Raw genomic sequence first — 20,938 nt, 5'->3', positions numbered from 1 at the left:
AGATACCAAACGGACAGTCAAACTCATAAATCTAAAATAAACTGACAACGCCATGGCTAAAAATGAAAAAGACAAACAGAACAAACAATAGTACACATGACACAACATAGAAAACTAAAGAATAAACAACACGAACCCCTCCAAAAACTAGGGGTGATCTCAGGTGCTCCGGAAGGGTAAGCAGATCCTGCTCCACAGAGAGTTGTCTCCCTGAACCAAGGTCTATCCCCCTTAAGGGGAACAATGTAACTTCAAGATATCTCATATGTGGTCGAGCTCATCGTACGCCCTACTTATTAGACATTAAATAAATTAGTACCTTCAGTGAAACTCATAATATATGAAGGTATCACAAGATAAAAAGAGTTACTAACAATCGTATATATACTTAACCTTAAGTTACTTAACAAGTAAGATTACACGCTCTCAAAAAGGTTAACTTGATAAGGATTTTATAAAAAGTGAAAGTCCATTCAAAATTTAACACAAAACTAAATCAACCATCGTATCTGATACAAATCTACTTTGCATTTTCTTAACTCTTAGGATCATCTCAAGAAATTGTTGGTTTACTTTCTCCAAAATTATCAAATATTATACAATCAATACAGAAGACTGTAAAATTCAATTACGCGGTTGTCTGCAAGATATTCATTTAAACCAGATACTATTCAGATATCATTTACCTTTTCAGCAAACCACATGGAAAGGTTCTGCACATCATGGGATGTACCATGTGGACATACCCATGTTCGTCTTCCTGTAGTTGGCATATCCCTATGTGGAAAAAAACAGACGGATTTGCGGAATAGACCCTCACAGATTACTCCGAAATCTATTTCAAATGGCGTGGAGTATTTTGCATTTTGATCTCCATCTTCTGACAGCAATGAATAAAACTCAGAAATCCGATGCACAGCAGCCGTAAGACATTCTTGAACAGAAGAAGCTAACGTTGGTACGATATGTGCAACATCTTCAGTGTGGATGAGCAAAACAATCCTTCTGCCTTTAACATGTACTGCTACATCATGGTTCTCATCAACCTCAACAACTACTAGATTGGAAAATGCCATGTTTGACCCCTTATAGGTTTTTATTTCCCACATAGTAACCATCGAGGCAAGAAAACGGTAGATCAGTGCAGGAGGAATCACCTCTTCAACAAATCTGTACGCCATGATGATAGAATTTTTGGAGCTGCATCTACTTGTCATATAGTTTGTGTTATCATGCTTTCTTATCATACAAGGTACGAAGAAATGGTATTCATCTCCTGCTGCAAGATTTTCATCTTGAGTTGGATTTTGTGGAGGAACAAGAATGTCCAGGTACACCAAAATGTTGATCATAAAGTCTTTATACGGTACTATATGTTTAAATGCTTCTTGGTTCCATAAGACAATCAAGTCAATTCTTTCTATTCTACCAGTGTCCTGCAAAGACCGGAAAATCTTTACCAATGTTTCCTCTTTTGGCCAAAATTGTTTGTCTGTAATAATTGATCTCAGAACTTCGATTAGGAAAACAGGATTAATGATGATATAATCACGAAGGTTGATCTCATCAAAGAAAAGCAACTTTCCACGTGAATGTTGAACTTTCAGGAATGTGTTAAGTTGCTTCTCTGATAACACCATTGATTCATTTTTGGAGTTGAGCTCATGTAACTGCTGTATAGAGATAATGTTTTTACCAAGCTCCACTTGTTCAGCTATCTGTAACTCCAATGGAACCCATGCGGTTGGCATTTCTTCACCCCATCTTGGATGATCAGAAGCACGGTCTATTAGACGTTGACGCAGAAGATCTATTTCTGGATCGTTGATATCTGTAGCATTAATGAAAATCAGAGGCTTGTATTCCAAGTGAGCAAGACCTGCATGGGATTTGAATAATTGATCCAGTGATTCAGTTAACTTCTCCCGGCATGATTCTATTTTGTCCTACAATTAAACAATTTACATGAAGAAGATGCTAAAAAATGTATGGTTGCACGTGACATACATTGATGAAATCATTTATACATGAAATATAGTATATATTTCATCTTGATAACAACATAAAATCTAACATGAAATCTTCCAAATGACTCGTTTTAAGGCGCTTCCTTAATAACGGATAAGAAATTCGTTCAATAAATTCATAAAGTTTTAAAGTTTTAATTTATCACTTTTGAAGATATAAAGCCTATCTGAAAAATAATAAAAATATAAGAAATTTATATATAGTAGAAGTAAAAATACGATTTTGAGATTAAAAGTTATCAATCAGAGGAACGACTATAAACAAGCAACTCTCATATACCCGAAAATGGTGGGTTAGCCATGGATGTATAGGTAAATCCCCACTTGTATGAAAGTTTTAATGTATATTTTAATGAATGTGTGTAGACTATATATGATCTTCGTAAATAACAAACAGGGGTAAACCAAATGCCTACGGCAATATTTGACATGTGTCAGCCTGATTTTGATTAAATTTGTACCCATTCATATGGGTATTTGTTCAGAGACCGCTTTTTCGAATTGTAATACCTTTTGAATTCTATCTTTATGCGTTGCAACCAACAAGATTCGTGGAAATCCGTACCTAATCTTTTTGCAGTAGGTCAGGATTGAATTCACCCAGTGTACTAAGTAAACTAAAATCAAACAAAAATCACTGATATACATGATATTCATAGAATGTTACAGCTATATTACATGAGGTTTTATTTATTTTTGTGTCTGATTGTTTTTTTTTTTCAGCTTCACTGATGAGTCTTATGTAGACGAAACGCGCGTATGGCGTACTAAATTATAATCCTGGTACCTTTGATAATTATTGATACATAAATGTTTTTGGGTAAACGTGAGTGATACAACAAACAAAAACAGAATGGACGAAGATCGTATGCCTCAAATATAATGACTTCCTATGTACTGTATATTCAATCATGAAAGATGTCATCATCTTTTTGTAACAACGTTTATTTTTCAGTAAGAAAAGATGGAAGAAAATCTTAATGAATCTAAAAGGCAAGTTGAATTGCTTGTGAGGGATGATATGACCTTCATCGGTACTTTTAGGTCGGGTTTTTTTAAGCTCGGGATTGACATTTTGGGGATCCGGGAATTCTTTTCTCGATTTTCGGGATGTCGGGATTTAAATTTATTTAAATTCGGGACCTCGGGACTTGGAGATTTAAAACCCGAGATCAGGACCGCTCCTACCGCCGCCATATATGTATATACCTGCTGCCGATGTCTCATGGTGGCTGGCTATTGAGGAATCAGTTTCCAAGCGAAGGCTATGACAAGCATTAAACATCAACACAAATATCCCACGACTTGTAATGAATAGCTGATGAGTCATGTAGAATTCCTTTTGACCACCAAAATCCCAGATATCAAAGAAGACTAGATTCTGCTTGTACTTTCCTTCTTTAATTGCCTGAAAGATAAGATTTTTCAATTTCCATTGCGGAACATTGCTGGATAATAGGCTCCGAAGTAATAGTTGTTCGTTCGGCTGGTCATATGTTGTCGTTTCTACAGATTTCGGTGGAACAGATACTTTTGCATGTATCTCGTCCGTCACGGAAATGTCTGACGACGGTTGTGTTGTTTTAACTTCTTTCGGTTTATCGGTAGCATCATGCATTTCTTTTTCTGCCTTGCTTACATCAGGTTGTTCATAGGACTCAACTGAATATGAACATTGTTCTTCAGCTTGTATACCTTCCTTATCTTGCTTTTGTAATGAAATGAGCATCCCGGCAATAATGTCCAGATTAGAACTGCCTGGAATATAATAGGGAACAATGTGATTATGTGAAACAGGGTACATAAGAATCTCCTAAAAGAGCTACACAAGGTTTTAATTACATGCAGAAACGTTGATGCTCTCTCAATAGAAGAGATCGATTTAACGTATTCGCCTCAACCGGAATGGGCTTGGATCCTATCACTTGACAAAGTCAAACATACCCCTCTTTTTATTTGTTCTTTTTTTTTGGTTCATAAACGTCAATGTTATTTAAATTCTTTGTCTTGTTTGTCAGAAGACGACAACAAACGTCTAATGATAGCAATGAATCGGCGTATATTTCCTACGGAGTCAAATTGATCTATAAACAACCAATTTAATGACCTGTGTAAATATCACAAAAATGAAATATTATATTGAATATAAAAGAGTGAATGCAATAATGTCTTTCTGTTTTTCGCCAATAACTACAAAGTTTTTTTTTAATCTAGTTTGTTTTTTATGAAATAAATTGACACAGTCCCCATTTCCGTTCTCAACTTTATGTTTATGATATACATTATATGTTTGTTACTTAATTAACTAAAACATTTTTACTAAGTCTTATAATGAGTTTAATTATATTCATCGTCTGTCTGCTAAGTACTCAATTTGACCTATTCCAAAATATGGCTGTATTGCCAAGTGTGATTTCGCATTGTTATACGACGTGTCTCGGTATCTATGCATCCAATATTCATGTATTTAGTTATCATGTTACTTTTGTGAGTACAGTTAAATTTTGTGTTATATCTTAATCATGTTTTCTTTTTTATTCTGTACTTTGGGTACAGTTCACATATGTCTTATATGTCAGTATAGTTGGGTAATCCTTTATCCATGAATAACATAGTGTGCTAGTCTAAACAAGTATGACGTCATAAATTGTCATAACAAGACCGTCACAATCATGATGTATAGTTACTTATACATGTACTAGTATTGTGAGAAAAAAATATGAATTTCAAGAACTCGTCCAATATAATCGCACAATTTTGAAGATTCATTGTTTATAATTTTTTCACTCAGGCAAAACTACGAAAACAATCTTACATACAACACAACGCACTCAAAAATTAAAACAGCATCTAAATAAATCTAACAAAAGATAAGCGAAAGATACCAAAGAAACCATGAAACTCATCATTTGAAAATAAACTGACAAAGCCATGACTAAAAAAGTTGTAAGGGTTCCGGGGAACCCAATGTCTCGCCTTCTTTTGCTGTAAATTGCAGGCTAAACAAAAAAAAGGGGAAAAAATCAATAAAAATATTCTACTTGATACTATCTTTTGATTTTGAGAAGCTTCTGTCCATGTTTGGAAAAAATCCAGGATAGCTTATTAATCTAATAAATGTTTTAAAAACATTAACTGTATGGATGTATGTTAACTGGAAGAAAAACTAAGTACATTTATAAGTAAAATACAGATATACAGGTACAAAATATTCACAAAATTTCCTTCTAGATTCTAGCTTTTGATCATAAACAAGCTTTTGTCCAAGTTTAAAAATAGTATAAGGGAGTGAGAAAAAAAATTTAACCTCAGAGTGAATGTGTTGCAGAAAATCCAAGTCCACTTAACGTAAAATACGGAAAAAAATGGATTTATCGTTTTACAAAATTTACTTCTTGATACTATCTAACATTTGCATGTCTAATGATCATAAACAAATTTCTGTCCAAGTTTGGTACAAACCAATGCTTGTTTAAGAAAGTTATTAAAATTCGAAAACTTTAACCACAGAGTGAATGTAAAATATGGAAAAAATGGAATTTTATTTTGACAAAATTTACTTCTGGATACTATCTCATGATCATAAACAAGCTTCTAGGAATGTAGGATCGCTTAGTCTCGCTTTTTCGACTAAACTCTAAGGCTCGACAAAAATGAAAAACACCAACAGACAAATAATATAACACACGAAACAATATAGAAACTTAAGACTGAGCAACACGAACCCCACTAAAAAAAGGGTGACCCTAGGTGCTCCGGAAGGGTAATCAGATCCTGCTGTACATATGGCACCCGTCGTGTTGCTCATATTATTGCCAACCCGATAAATAGTCTAATTCGGTAGGTCACATTTATGAAAAATAGAAGGGAATAGGACTGTTGTTATGACGTAAGAAATATATCCGATATCACCTGTAAAACGGTTATTCCATAACGGTCAACCAACTCGTGATGGCGTCCGTGAAATTAACGAAGGCATGATTTCAACCTGACTATTTCGAAATCTTGGTTACATAAGTTCCTTGTAAGCTTCTATCCTCTATCAAGGAAATCATGATAGGAAAGTTTTCTTTTCTACCGACTTTCCTTGTCAATTTATAGATGTAAGTCCAGATATGAGGGAGGCTTAACTGTATCTGTTTATCTCTAGTTCGATGAGATAGATACGTTCAACATGGTCACCAAATTTTTGATTATTTCAAATAAGTGTACAGTTTATTTAGTGAGAGAATACCATCTATATAGCGGAAGTTAAAGTGAAAGGATATTGCTAACTTCTTATTTTTCATCCTAAGAAGTTCCGTTAAAAGTCCGACTTATAATAATAAAGAAAGGATTCGGTAAGACATAATTGGTTTCCATTAGACAGTCTGTTGACAACAACGTCCTCCAACGTAACAAATATGTTATCAATCAAGAAATCAAGCATCTTTAGTTCCAGATATTCTGTGATCCTTAACAAAGTAGGATTTATCCCTCCCTAAGACTAGATACGTGTATCTACGTTTTATGAAACAAAGAAATTCTATTACAAGATGAAAGAGTCTTATATTGTTCATATTTTATTCTAAAAGATATTTGGAATGTTTAAGAATCCACATCTGATTCACGCCACGTCTAGAATAGACAGTTTCACAATTACTTTGAATCCCGGCTTTGATTGCTCGACAAAAAAAGTTAAAAATTTAGAAAAAGGTTTCATGGAGCACTTGAAAGACCCAAAAAAATACCGTTGTTTGTAAGGACACTAAACATGCTAAAGTAGTTAAGGTATTCAGTTCTTCATCTTTGGTTAAAAATCCAACGGAACTTGAACAGACCGCTGATTATCCAGGATTTCATCTTTGGTAAGTTAGGGTATATGTAGAATTCCCAAGTGAATTGACAATACCTAATTAATTTATTAAGCAGTTTATGTAAATAGGTTTACACTAAAAACGACCTTGCTTGGGGTTTTTATCTTCGGGGACAAAAACATGAACAACGACGCCAACAAAACGTGTATGGTACTAGCTGTTGATAGTCAATCTGACAAAGACATGAATAAACAACATGAATAAACATATTTTTTAAACTTCCATTATATAGGATACACTTTTGTAGTAAAGTAAAAATCAATTCAAATATCAAGATGACAATGTAAAATCTCCTGTGTCCTTTGTAATAGTAATTGGAGAGAAGATCAGCAGTATACCCTTATATGAAATCAAATGACATAATTGTTATACTAAAACTTTTCACATATCACAATCAAACACACCTTGGGGCAAGGTCAGCCATTTCTTGTCTTCCAGATTCATTCCAGCCTTCCCTATGTGAATCCATATACCATCCGTAGCCCCTCGATGTGTTGGCAGTTCCTCGCCTATAAGGACCTTAGCTAGCGTAGTCTTCCCTACAGAAAACTGCCCAACGAGAAATATTCTGTTCCCATAGCAACGATATGTTCCAAGCTTCATTATCTCTTGTAAATCCTCAGTTGTTTCTAGCCCCAGCAACTCCAATTTTTCATGTACTGTAAAAGGATGATAAATATGAAAAAGAAAAATGATGTAAACTTGCCATTTATGCATTTCCGTGCCTGAAGTACGGAACCTAGTGAAGATCTTTGGTTTCATTGTTTACAGGTTTGACACATACTTGAGATCGTTGTTTTATCTTTATCTATAAACAAAGCCAATATAAACTTTGTAGTTCGTTGACCTTTTGAATATGTGGTTCGCCTATACCAACAAAACCCACGAAAACTGGTATCCAGCATAAAATGATGAATCCACAGTGGAAGCAATCATGGCTGGTCTCTTATGCATATATTGTGTAGCAATTGATATCTGAATTATCAGATTTGCATACCACAACAGTATATCCACTTGAAATTGCAACATGTAGGAAATGATATTCAAAATAATATAATAATAATATTAACCTTCTTCCGTATTAACATTTTAACAAAAACTATCACAGATCCAATCACATGTGTATAAACATTGTGTATACCTTCCTTGAATGTTTGCTGGTTTTCTGTCACTGGTATGTTTGGACTTCGGGTTAAATTTTGTTGCTTTCTTTGCTTTACTCGCTTTAGTCTTGGTTTTGTTTTTGCTTTCCTTGCCCGATCTCTTGATTTGGATTCCTGCATATCAAAATTAATTGTTATAAATGTGTGTTTTGATTACTTCCAAATAATTTAATTTTGGATGTAACGCGTCTTCTGATTGGCGGACGTTATTTTGTTATCTGCCCATAGCCATAATTTAGTCATGTGACCGAGACGTCATCAACGATTGCTCATGAATTTCTACGGTTTAAAATTGAATTTAAAATTATAAGAAATTACTGTAATATTTTTTATGTTATTTCTTCATAGACAGAAAACATATTACAGTTATTCCTTTAGTAAGGAATATTGTTATTATTGTATTAATATAGTTTATATAAGTTGTCAGAAGTTATTTTTAGTATTTAGTAAATTGAATATGTAATTAACGTACGTTTTACTTTATGCTATTAGCTGTATCGATAACTTCATATATGGCAAAACTTTGTCATGTACTGTTCAGAACATTACTGCTGGGTGAATATTCTGATTGTGAACCCAAAAGTGTTTATGAGTTCTCAACCTAAGAAATAATATGTCTTGTTTTGTTTATTCATAAGATGGTATTATTATAAACAATTTGAGGCGAAGACTCCTATATCTTATGTCAGCGTTTTACGTGATGTTTTTTTTTAAATCATTTAAATTAATAATATAAGCAAGTATTAAATACAAGTTTTTTTATTAAATGGTTATTAACTGACCTTGACCAAGCTGTTAACTACTCTAATAGCCTAACTATTTGTTTATTGTTCTTACATGTAAATAAGCGCTGCAAAGTGCAGTAAGTGTTTTTGGTTATTTTCTAAAACGTTTTCTGTTGTAAATCAATATGATGAGTTCAACCGTTTTCAACTGGTTTCTTTTATAATTTGTTTCTCATGCTGTACTGCTACAACACTGTTCCATGTTAAGAGAGGGATTGTCACCAGAAAACTATTTTAATCCCGAAACATTCCATACATGCGTGTTCTACGTCAGGGGCCTGTGGTTCAATGGTTTTCAAATATCGGCTGATCATTCATTCGGCCAAAGGTTACAGGGTTGGCAAAGTATTACCCGCCAGGACCAATTCAGGTAAGAAAAACTTCTATTATATTTCAAAAATTCTTTAACTCATAAATTCATAAATTATGAAATTACTATGAAACTAGGGTTTCAACTCCCTATGGCAAAGTTGACCTTTGCTAAGATTTGTTATTAATTTAATTTCCTTTAAGTCATATAAGTATACTGAGGTTTTTTTCTTACCTAAATTTGAAATGTTTGGAATTGGGTTTTGGTAATCTAGAAAGCGGATCGGACACACGAAATTGATAGTGTTATTTTCATGATTTTTAAAGAAATGATTATAAGGAGCTCAGATTCTCAGTACCTCATGCAAAGTCGAATGTCGGTGTGCTTTTTTTTTTGGAATACGTTTTTTTCAAAAAACTGTTTTGTAAGTTTTTGTTGGAGGTAACTTCAGATACGGAGTTCCGGGTGCACAAAATAAACAAAGCATTTTTGTAATGGACTGGCATATGGTACCTTTAATAACTATTTACACCACTGGGTCGATGCCTCTGCTAGTGGGCGTTTCGTCCCCGAGGGTATCACCAGCCCGGTAGTCAGCACTTCGGTGTTGACATGAATATTAATTATGTGGTCATTTTTATAAATTTCCTGTTTACAAAACTTTGAATTTTAAAAAAAATTTAGGGTTTTCTTATCACAAGCATAGATTACCTTAGTCGTATTTAACACAACTTTGTGGAATTTTCGATCCTCAATGCTATTCAACTTTGTATTTGTTTGGTTTATAACTATTTCGATATGAGCGTTACTGATGAGTCATATGAAGACGAAACGCGCGTCTGGTGTACTAAATTATAATCCTGGTGCCTTTGATAACTATTTTCATCACTGGGTCGATGCCTCTCATGGTGGACGTTTCGTCCCTGAGGGTATCACCAAGCCCAGTAGTCAGCATCTCGGTGTTGACATGAATATCTTTTATGTGGTCATTTTTTTAAATGTCGATCATGTGTACAAAACTTTGAATTTTTCGAAAAAATAAGGATTTTCGTATCCCAGGTATAGATTAACTTAGTCGTATTTGGCACACCTTTTTGGAATTTTGGATCCTCTATGCTCTTCAACTTTGTATTTGTTTGGTTTATAACTATTTCAATATGACCGTCACTGATGAGTCTTATGTAGACGAAATGCGCGTCTGGCGTACTGAATTATAATCCTGGTACCTTTGATAACTATATGGTCTATACTCTTATTGTAGTGAACACCAGTTAAAATCACAAAAAAATATGAAATGTGTCAATTGGCCGTTTCAGAATCTAAAGCATCATGGGTAATTTCATTGTTCATACCCAAAAGTGAAAATAACGTTACGTCATTGGTCTAATTTCCATTGTTTTGGACGTTTTCAACCAATCACGACGTTTCGGTGTACATTTTTGAAAATATTACCCAGAATGCATTAGATTCTGAAACGACGAATTGATCAGGTCATAATGATACATTTAATCTTACATACCATCTCTTGTTCCTGTCTTCTTTTTATATCTTCGGCTAAGGAATAATACACGTCTTCAACGTTTTCTCCTGTAAGTGCACTGGCTTCCACATATTTCATTTTATGTTTGTTTGCAAACTAAACAAGAAAGAAGAAAAACGAATACAATATTTAGAATAAATCGATACCGGAAAATTATTTTCGAAGATGTAATTGTTAATTGTCCCTTTTGACACACAACTTTTTTTATCCGATTCACTTTAGTTAATTATCATCATAGCGAGAAAATAGGTGATTACTATCAACCGCGTACGCAATTTTTTTTCTTTGAACAAATTCAGTTTTTATTAGATAAAATATTAAGAAGAAGGATTTAATGGATTTTAATTTATGTGTCAAACTTACATATAATTGAAGCAACCGTTTACAAAAGGATTGGTACTTCACAAATGAAACACAAAAATAAAGAGATAAGACAATCAGATATCATGTCAACGAAGAAAAAAACATACCACTGTAAATACAAAATACAATAGAAAAAAGTAAAAGCACAAAAATACTGAATCCAGAGGAAAATCAATTTGAAAAGTTCATAATCACATGGCAAAATCAAAAAACATAACGCATCAAAAACGAATGGCCAAGAACTGTTATATTCCTGACTTGGTACAGGCATTTTCAAATGTAGAAAATGGTGGATTAAACCTGGTTCTATAGCGCTTACCCTCTCACTTTAATAACAGTCTCATCAAATTCCGCTACACTTACATGATGCGTTAAATAAACAGTCACAATTAATAAAATAGTCAAAATATAGGTACATCAGTCATCATCGTATAACAATTTTAAAAGGAACAATTTAACAGGACACAAAAACATCTACTATCTACGAAAAGCACAAAACCAGTCACATTACATTATGATAGGAAACTAAAGTTGTCGATTTGATCAAATGATCCGTGTTCCATTGAAAGAAATTGGGCATAGTGTTGGTTCAGCAAACATGAAGCATAAAACAGAAAATAAAGTATTCAGTAAAGACTTAGTAACTCGAGCCCAACCAAAACAGTAGATGACAGACTAAAAGCTAAATAAATTCGTTAGCAATCTAACAAAACGTAATGAGAGGCGAAAGATGCCTACAAGACATTCAACCTCTTTAGTTGACAACAAGCTGACAACGCAATGGCAAACATCACTCAAAAACGAACAAAACAAAGAATACAAAACACAAAATAGAAAACTAAATACTGAGCAATGCAAATGCTACAAAATAAGGGGTGATCGTTGGCAATACATATAAAAGTCGTATACTGTATCCGGAAAAAGGCATGTCCATTTGTTTGGTATTAAAGCTCTAAAGAGTACAACGCAATTTTTTTGAGTTGACAAATTTACCAATAAAGCTAACATAATAATCTAAATGAGCATAAATACATACAAACCACTTTTCTTCCTATTTACCTCAAATAAAGGCAAACAGTAGTATACCGCTGTTCAAATCTCGTAAATCGATGGACAAAAAATAAAATCGGGGTAACAAACTTAAACTGAGGAAAGCGCATTAAATATAAGAGGAGAACAACGACACAACATCAAAATGTAACACACAGAGAAACGGACTACGCATTAGACAAAATCCGATGAGAAAAACAAATATAACATAAAAACCAAATACATGAATTTGGGATTGAAAAGAACCGTGACACGTCTTTTAGTTATTTGAATTCAAACTCAAATATTAGAGAAAAAAAACGACTAAACGGAAACACAACGTTAAAATGTAACACACACAGAAACGGACAACAATATAAAAAAATAGATATCTTTTTCTTCTGAAAAATCATGTTAACGTTACCTCTTGAGCATCTTCCTTTAGAACCGCTCGATTATGTCTGAGATCACATTTTAACCCTACAAAAACTCTGTTTACTTTTTTATCACAATTCTGAAAATGAAAACACTATATTTTACTTTTTGTATTGTTAAAAATATCTAGGAAAATTTAAAATAATTTTTTAACAAATATACACTAAGAAATATACATACATTTAAAACTAAATTATTTGTCCCAAATGCTGTTATATTTTATTCAAAAACAAATATTATAGTGGAGGCCATCTTACTTTTATTTTTACTTTTACCAGGAATGCAATTGATTATAATTAAGACATCGTAAACATGATTTTCTGTCAGCCTTTTGGGATTGTTAATGAATCAGATATGTTATCTGTATTGTAAGAGTAAGATTGATTCATTGATTGTTGGTTGCTTAACGCCCAGTGGCAAATATTTCATGCATATTCAAGACGAGAACAAGTTCACAATAAATACAATAGGTCGGTTGATAAAATAGAGGTCATCTGAGATGATGGTCGGGGAAATGTGGACTGCCACTTGAAAACGAGGGTATATTGGATAGGGACAGAAATTCTTCCTTGCCACAGGCCACCTACGGATCCCTCAAAGAGTTGTTGCAAGGGTTCGTAACGTGCAAAGAGCGTGGCATTCTCTTAACACGAGGCATCGGATTTAACGTCCCCCTTCTGACCGGGCGTGACTGCGAACATGATACATCCTGCACAGCCAAACGGACGCCCCACTTCGGCAAGCGTTTTACTGCCGTTCGGGAGAAGACCAAGTGACCATATTTCTATTCCCCAGTCACCCTTGGCAAGAGGAAGAAACCAGGCGAAAGATACAATAGGGATTTTCAAACCCAAATTAGAAGACAAACTCTCACAACATCATAGAAAAAATCTCACAATGACAGTAGATTTGATTACCTATAGATGATAACATATCATACAATGTTATTTTATTTGCGAAAAACATTTCTAACACAAATGGTTAGTCTTTAGTAGACGAAACGCGCGTCTGACGTATATACAACATTTAGTCCTGGTTTCTATGATGAGTTTATTTATGTATCATAAACTAAATGTATGTAACTTTTTTTTATAAATCAAAGACCTGACTTGGGCAAACAAATATTGTGACCTGGAATCCCTGTCCTAAAGAAAACAATTGCAGAAAGAGTACATGTTCATAATCCGGTTCAATTACATTCGCCCGAATTTTGGCAGTAAAATGAAAACGTCAGATTGCAATAAATATTTTACAAGAATTTAATTGTATTGAGCGGTACAATGTAAGAGTATCACTTTACTAAAAACGCCCTCTCTTTCTATATCAGTCAAAACTAACTTACCTACATCCTGTTAGTTCAATCTAGGAAATGAGTTTGATATATTTTTGTGTTTACATGTAATTTACTTCAAATGTTGGCATATCAGTTATAAACACAAAATCAAACATACAATCGCTTTAACTGAAAATGTCTTTTTAAATCTTTCCGTAAATTTGCCGACGTTTCCACTAAAAATTTTAGTAATATTCAGACATTTCACTTGGATAAATTTTAACTGCAAACCAATTTGTATAATGAAACGTTTCAGATGATTTTGATATCAAAATAGCAGATTAAGACGTTTACTTGTGAAAATACACTTTGTAATTGTAAAAAGTATGCGAGCATATATACTTGATTGATAATTGGGATCATCTCAGATGCTCTCAGGAAAGATTTTTGGCTTTGAATATCATAGGTCAATATAATGCCCTACAAATAAAAATAAAAAATGGCATCATTAAAATTTATTCTTAGCATAGGTCAAAGACATAGTAATTTCATTTCCATGAACATGCTTGAATGTTCGAATATAACAGACAAATATAAAATAAAATACCAATGTAAATCGTGTTGGTCTTATTAAAACTGTATCGACGAATTTTCCTTTTTCGGTTTGGTTCTTGTACTGTAGTGACAATTTTGTATTTTTCCACTGTCTTATACAGTATTTTTGACATACGAAAACGTAATGTGTCATTCTTTAATCATGTAAAATAATACACAGTCATTTTTCTATGTGTTTTTGATGAGTTTTCTTAACTAATTAGAGATCACTCTGCTGTAGTTGTTTATTTTGCGCTTTCTCAAACTTAAGCTTAGCTAATACAAAACCATGTTTAAATGTTATATGCCATTTTCTACTATGACACTCATAACAGTAATTATATATACCTTACTGTATCAGAAGCACATATTGACAAGCAATGTCATAAAAGTGAGGCTCGAAGCAGAAATATTTAAAATTCTGAAACAACTAATACAATGTTGTTGACAACTGTTAAATAGCAGGTTAGGTTGCCAACTATGATTACATTTAATGACTGGTGGCCACAATATGATTAATACATGAAAAAAGCACATTCTGAAGAGATTTTCTGAGTGATGTATCTTCAAGAATAACACACGAACGCGATGATTTGAATTACAGGAATTTGCAAATACACAGACACAGTACAAATAGAGATGACCAGGTTATCGACGAACGAACTTACGGAAGCGTACCTTGACGAATCGGACGAAATGATGTTACTTTATGTTTATACATAGAACATTAAAAACATAATCTAACTTACAAATGCATGTTTGGGTTATAACTAACTAATTGACATCGTTTCTGTCTATGTACCTAAATCCTCACTTTGACTAATGAGCTGGCGATACCCTCGGAGAAATAAATCTCCACCAGCAGTGGCATCGACCCAGTGGTTGTAAATAAACTCATCATAGATACCAGGATCAAATTTAGCATACGCCAGACGCGCGTTTCGTCTACAAGAGACTCATCAGTGACGCTCGAATCCAAAAAGTTAAAAAGGCCAAATAAAGCACGAAGTTGAAGAGCATTGAGGACCGAAATTCCTAAAAATTTTGCCAAATACAGCTTAGGTAATCTATCCCTGATCGTAGAAAAGCCTTAGTTTTTCAAAAAAATCAAAAAAATTGTAAACTGTAAATTTATAAATATCACAATATCAATAAGAATTCATGTCAGCATAAAAAGTGCTGACTACTGAGCTGGTGATACCCTCGGAGAAATAAATCTCCATCAGCAGTGGCATCGACCCAGTGGTTGTAAATAAACTCATCATAGATACCAGGACTAAATTTAGTATACGTCAGACGCGCGTTTCGTCTACAAAAGACTCATCAGTGACGCTCGAATCCAAAAAGTTGAAAAGGCCAAATAAAGTACGAAGTTGAAGAGCATTGAGGACCAACATTCCTAAAAGTTTTGCCAAATACAGCTACTTCTAAGGTAATATATGCCTGAGGTAGAGAAGCCTTAGTTTTTCAAAAAATCAAAAACTTTGTAAACAGTATATTTATAAATATAACAATATCAATGACAATGCATGTCAGCACAAAAAGTGCTGACTACTGGGCTGGTGATACCCTCGGGGAAATAAATCTTCACCAGTAGTGGCATCGGCCCAGCGGTTGTAAATAAACTCATCATAGATACCAGGACTAAATTTAGTATACGCCAGACGCGCGTTTCGTCTACAAAAGACTCATCAGTAACGCTCGAATCCAAAAAAGTTGAAAAGGCCAAATAAAGTACGAAGTTGAAGAGCATTAAGGACCAAAATTCCTAAAAGTTTTGCCAGATACAGCTAAGGTAATCTATGCCTGAGGTAGAAAAGCCTTAGTATTTCAAAAATTCTAAAATTTGTAAACAGTAAATTTAAAAATATAACAATATCAATGACAATTCATGTCAGCACAAAAAGTGCTGACTACTGGGCTGGTGATACCCTCGGGGAAATAAATCTTCACCAGCAGTGGCATCGACCCAGTGGTTGTAAATAAACTCATCATAGACACCAGGACTAAATTTAGTTTACGCAAGACGCGCGTTTCGTCTACAAGAGACTCATCAGTGACGCTCGAATCCAAAAAGTTAAAAAGGCCAAATAAAGCACGAAGTTGAAGAACATTGAGGACCAAAATTCCTAAAAATTTTGCCAAATACAGCTTAGGTAATCTATGCCTGATCGTAGAAAAGCCTTAGTTTTTCAAAAAAATCAAAAAAATTGTAAACTGTAAATTTATAAATATCACAATATCAATAAGAATTCATGTCAGCATAAAAAGTGCTGACTACTGAGCTGGTGATACCCTCGGAGAAATAAATCTCCATCAGCAGTGGCATCGACCCAGTGGTTGTAAATAAACTCATCATAGATACCAGGACTAAATTTAGTATACGTCAGACGCGCGTTTCGTCTACAAAAGACTCATCAGTGACGCTCGAATCCAAAAAGTTGAAAAGGCCAAATAAAGTACGATGTTGAAGAGCATTGAGGACCAACATTCCTAAAAGTTTTGCCAAATACAGCTACTTCTAAGGTAATATATGCCTGAGGTAGAGAAGCCTTAGTTTTTCAAAAAATCAAAAACTTTGTAAACAGTATATTTATAAATATAACAATATCAATGACAATGCATGTCAGCACAAAAAGTGCTGACTACTGGGCTGGTGATACCCTCGGGGAAATAAATCTTCACCAGTAGTGGCATCGGCCCAGCGGTTGTAAATAAACTCATCATAGATACCAGGACTAAATTTCGTATACGTCAGACGCGCGTTTCGTCTACAAAAGACTCATCAGTAACGCTCGAATCCAAAAAAGTTGAAAAGGCCAATTAAAGTACGAAGTTGAAGAGCATTAAGGACCAAAATTCCTAAAAGTTTTGCCAGATACAGCTAAGGTAATCTATGCCTGAGGTAGAAAAGCCTTAGTATTTCAAAAAATTCTAAAATTTGTAAACAGTAAATTTAAAGATATAACAATATCAATGACAATTCATGTCAGCACAAAAAGTGCTGACTACTGGGCTGGTGATACCCTCGGGGAAATAAATCTTCACCAGCAGTGGCATCGACCCAGTGGTTGTAAATAAACTCATCATAGACACCAGGACTAAATTTAGTTTACGCAAGACGCTCGTTTCGTCTACAAGAGACTTATCAGTGACACTCGAATCCAAAAAGGTTAAAAAGGCTAAATACAGTACGAAGTTGAAGAGCATTCAAGACCGGTCCATTTTATATAGACAGGAGTTTTAGGATTCACTTCTCAATGAAGTGTCCAATTATTCTTCCCATATTATACACTCATTGCTGTTGTATATGCGTTTAGTGACACTGATAGGTGATAAGATTCAATATTAATCATAACGGCAATCATCCTTATCACACACATCTTCAAATAGACTGTCCTTATGCAAATTAAAAAATAAGCTTCGCCCGATCAGTTGAAATAATATTTATTTAGTAATACCATCATCTTGATATTTAATATTTATCATATCATTTTCCTCCTGTGTATTTTGTAAAGTCAATTATACTTGAAATAATTTAAAAAATGAAACTGATTTCAACAATCGCACAAAAAGAAAAAAAAACTCGTCAGAGGAAATCAACAATATCTTAAATATACAATATACTTGTTTTATTGGTGTAAACTGATAGACTTGTTTGAAACTTGATTGATTGGTTTATTGCTGTTTGCTAAATGTCCAGTAGCAAATTGTTCATTCTTCAATTTCTAGACGAGAACGAATTAACAATAAACACATTATAAAAGAGTCAATGTGCTGGGTAAATTTCGATAGGGACAGAAATTTTCCATTGCAAAAGGTCACGTTCGTAATCAGACCCCTCACATAATTATTGCAAGTGTTGGATAATCTCTCTACATCGGAAATAAGGTACTCAGTCTTTCGAACGTTGATGCATAATTGTACATCTTGAATTGGCAAACGGACGCCTAACTTGTGAGTTTTTATTGCGGATCGCTGGCTTTTCTAGTATGTCTATTCCCAAATCACCCTTAGTTGGGTGACATAGGGTTGGGTTGAAACTTGAATATGAAACAGAAAATATAGAACAATCATACGATCCTGGCAACAGTAATTTAGTAATCATATGATTTCATAGATTTTTTTAGTTCTTCCAAATCCTGCATAAATATTTGTTTAAACGTTGACATTGAACATCCTCCTTTTTACAAGAATAATCACATCGTATCGTAGATAATCAATTGCCATGCTTTTTTAAAGGTTAACAGTTATATTGGTAAACATACAACTACTTATTACGTTCGTTTGTCGAGACACGTTCGTTGGTCAATATCCTGGTCATCTCTCTCTATTAAGAGCTTTATGACAAAAATGCCGAACAACAGCAAATTTTATTTAAGGTTAAATTTGCAAAATTACGAATTGTTTTCAAAAGCAATAAATCTTACCTCGGTACCATCCAAATATACTGGCAACAATGACCGGGTTCCCCCTAAGCTGTTTGTATCCCTGTTATAAGAATGTTCTTAAAACATATTAAATAGTAAAATGATAACAAAAAAACTCTACGAAAATATCAAACGAAAAGTCTCCTATCAAATAGCAAAGTGTGTTTCATCGAAATATTAACAGTCTCTTTGTTTTTTTTTCATGTTTGGATATGGTCTGCTTGGTTTATTACAGTTGTTTTGTTACTTTTTTCAAAACTGTTTATTTGTCTCCTTGGTCTTACAACATTATTGACAAACTCTTTCTCTTATAAACCAAGCTTATGTTCTCAATTATCATTAAGTGTACATGTATTTCAACTTTATCAGTGTCCGTAATGTTTAATTTATATACAACCAGGCTTGTACTTGTAAAAACTTTTAAATGCTTCGAAGATTCAACAGAATCTTAGTTTTACGTTCACCCTCGGGAATTAGTTGTCCAATATGATGTGTCGTTGTCTCAACTCACTAGCTTCATGTGTCAAGGTTTTCGATCATAAGATTAGTATGCTTTGATTAAAGTATTTTTATCTACCATTTAATTACTGAATTTCTAGTTTTCAATGTATACCAGTTACTTGCATTTATATTGATTGGTAGTTATCTTGTTTTTTTACAGACAGTCCAAAGTTTTTTTTCTCTAGGTCAGATTGTGTTATACGCATTTAATTAATACTCTTTGATAATAAGGACTTTTCAGTGATTGTAACCGCACAACTGTCGTGTAAATGTAAACGTGATATAGTCTGATATAAATCTTGAAATGTGGTTTATAAGTATTTCTCTAATTTTTGTGCTATTTTCACATTTCCTGACCGGTGTGAGAAAAATATTTCTCCTCACTAGTGAAAAATCTGTTCTCGGCAAATGATTAGTCGAAATTTGATTATGACGTTGAGAATGTTTTGTTTTCTTCTCAATTTTCCTATTGTGACGTCATGAAAAAAGGCGACCTTGCCTGATGACGTCGCATATAAAGAGCACAATTTTCTGAAAATCTTTGAAAAAGAACGATAAAAAGCATTAGAGAAACAGATTCCGACACTATAACTCGTGTATTACGATATTTCTCCACTCTCGACAGTTAAATTTTATTATTTAAAGGGCTCGGCAAGCCTCGCGCTTTAAATAATAAAATTTAACTGTCTCGAGTGGAGAAATATCGTAATACACTTGTTGCAGTGTAAGAATCTATATTTATACTTTCTTATCTCAACGGATACGTGTAATAAAGGGTACTTACCATATGTTAAGTTGCACTATAGTTTTATCTAGAGATATAGACTTTTCATAATAACCACAACCTACAATAAATATCACAATATCTTATAAGGGATTGAGCAAAGGATTTAAACGTGATGAAAAAGTGCAAAAAAAATTAAATCAATATTTTCAGGAGTCATAAACATCAACTTCTGGCTCAAGGAAATTTTTTCAAAATTCAGTTATGAAAAATACTTTTTCAATCCCGAAATCAGAAAAACAAAATCTATGTTAACCGCGGTTAATAAATTTCAATTTAAAAAAAGTGCAACATTATTAAAAAAAAAATACTAAATGGAACAAGATTTTATCAAACTACTGTACATTGGATGAAGTAATGCGTTACCTGTATTGGTTTGTTAGTAAAGTGAAATATTTATTTTCAAATAGAAACAAATCACGATTGAGCAATGATTTACACAACATATACCATACCTACAGTATGACCTAATAACTTGTAGGTGCTGGTGGCGAATCTGTGAATAAAAACTGACTTTCCCGTAGCAATCTCTCCGGCTATCACAACGATGTTAAAACTTAAATCTTTACTTTCCGCCATGGACACGTTTCTTCAATACAGGATGTAAACTTTCATGTATCGGATGTTAAATGAATGTACATGTGAACATTTGTCGGAGTCATATTTATTCACATGTTTTAAAAAGTCAAATAAGAAAACTATCAAATTCCAAGGAAAATTAAAACCGAAAATCCCATAAAAGACAAAATTAAAGCTTAAACACATCAAACTAAATACATAACCAGATACAGGCATTGACTATTTACTATGGTTTACTATTTTTTTTAATTGTTATTTGGATGGAGAGT

General features: G+C 33.6%; 1 protein-coding gene across 2 annotated transcripts in view; it reads right to left on the bottom strand.

Annotated features, from left to right (window-relative positions):
- LOC134718688 (uncharacterized) overlaps nt 1-20,722 on the bottom strand; it is a 30,292-nt gene extending 9,570 nt beyond the window's left edge. Inside the window, exons 1-11 of one of the 2 annotated variants that reach the window (XM_063581348.1) lie at nt 20,546-20,721; nt 20,091-20,151; nt 18,806-18,866; nt 14,184-14,261; nt 12,498-12,587; nt 10,661-10,777; nt 8,025-8,160; nt 7,288-7,542; nt 3,237-3,785; nt 2,538-2,644; nt 687-1,946 (exon numbers count right to left, since the gene is read on the bottom strand). In XM_063581348.1, coding sequence (XP_063437418.1) covers nt 687-1,946; nt 2,538-2,644; nt 3,237-3,785; nt 7,288-7,542; nt 8,025-8,160; nt 10,661-10,777; nt 12,498-12,587; nt 14,184-14,261; nt 18,806-18,866; nt 20,091-20,151; nt 20,546-20,669 — 2,838 coding nt within the window. In that variant the 5' untranslated portion in view covers nt 20,670-20,721. Of the gene's footprint in view, nt 1-686; nt 1,947-2,537; nt 2,645-3,236; nt 3,786-7,287; nt 7,543-8,024; nt 8,161-10,660; nt 10,778-12,497; nt 12,588-14,183; nt 14,262-18,805; nt 18,867-20,090; nt 20,152-20,545 lie in introns of both variants that reach the window. The other variant, XM_063581349.1, reaches the window with a different exon arrangement.
- Between the last annotated feature and the right edge of the window lie 216 nt (nt 20,723-20,938).

The sequence above is a fragment of the Mytilus trossulus genome, chromosome 5, assembly GCF_036588685.1.
Source record: "Mytilus trossulus isolate FHL-02 chromosome 5, PNRI_Mtr1.1.1.hap1, whole genome shotgun sequence".
Classification (NCBI taxonomy): Eukaryota; Metazoa; Mollusca; class Bivalvia; order Mytilida; family Mytilidae; genus Mytilus; species Mytilus trossulus.
Note: the sequence above shows the minus strand (reverse complement) of the source record. Positions and strands in the feature narration are given on the sequence as shown.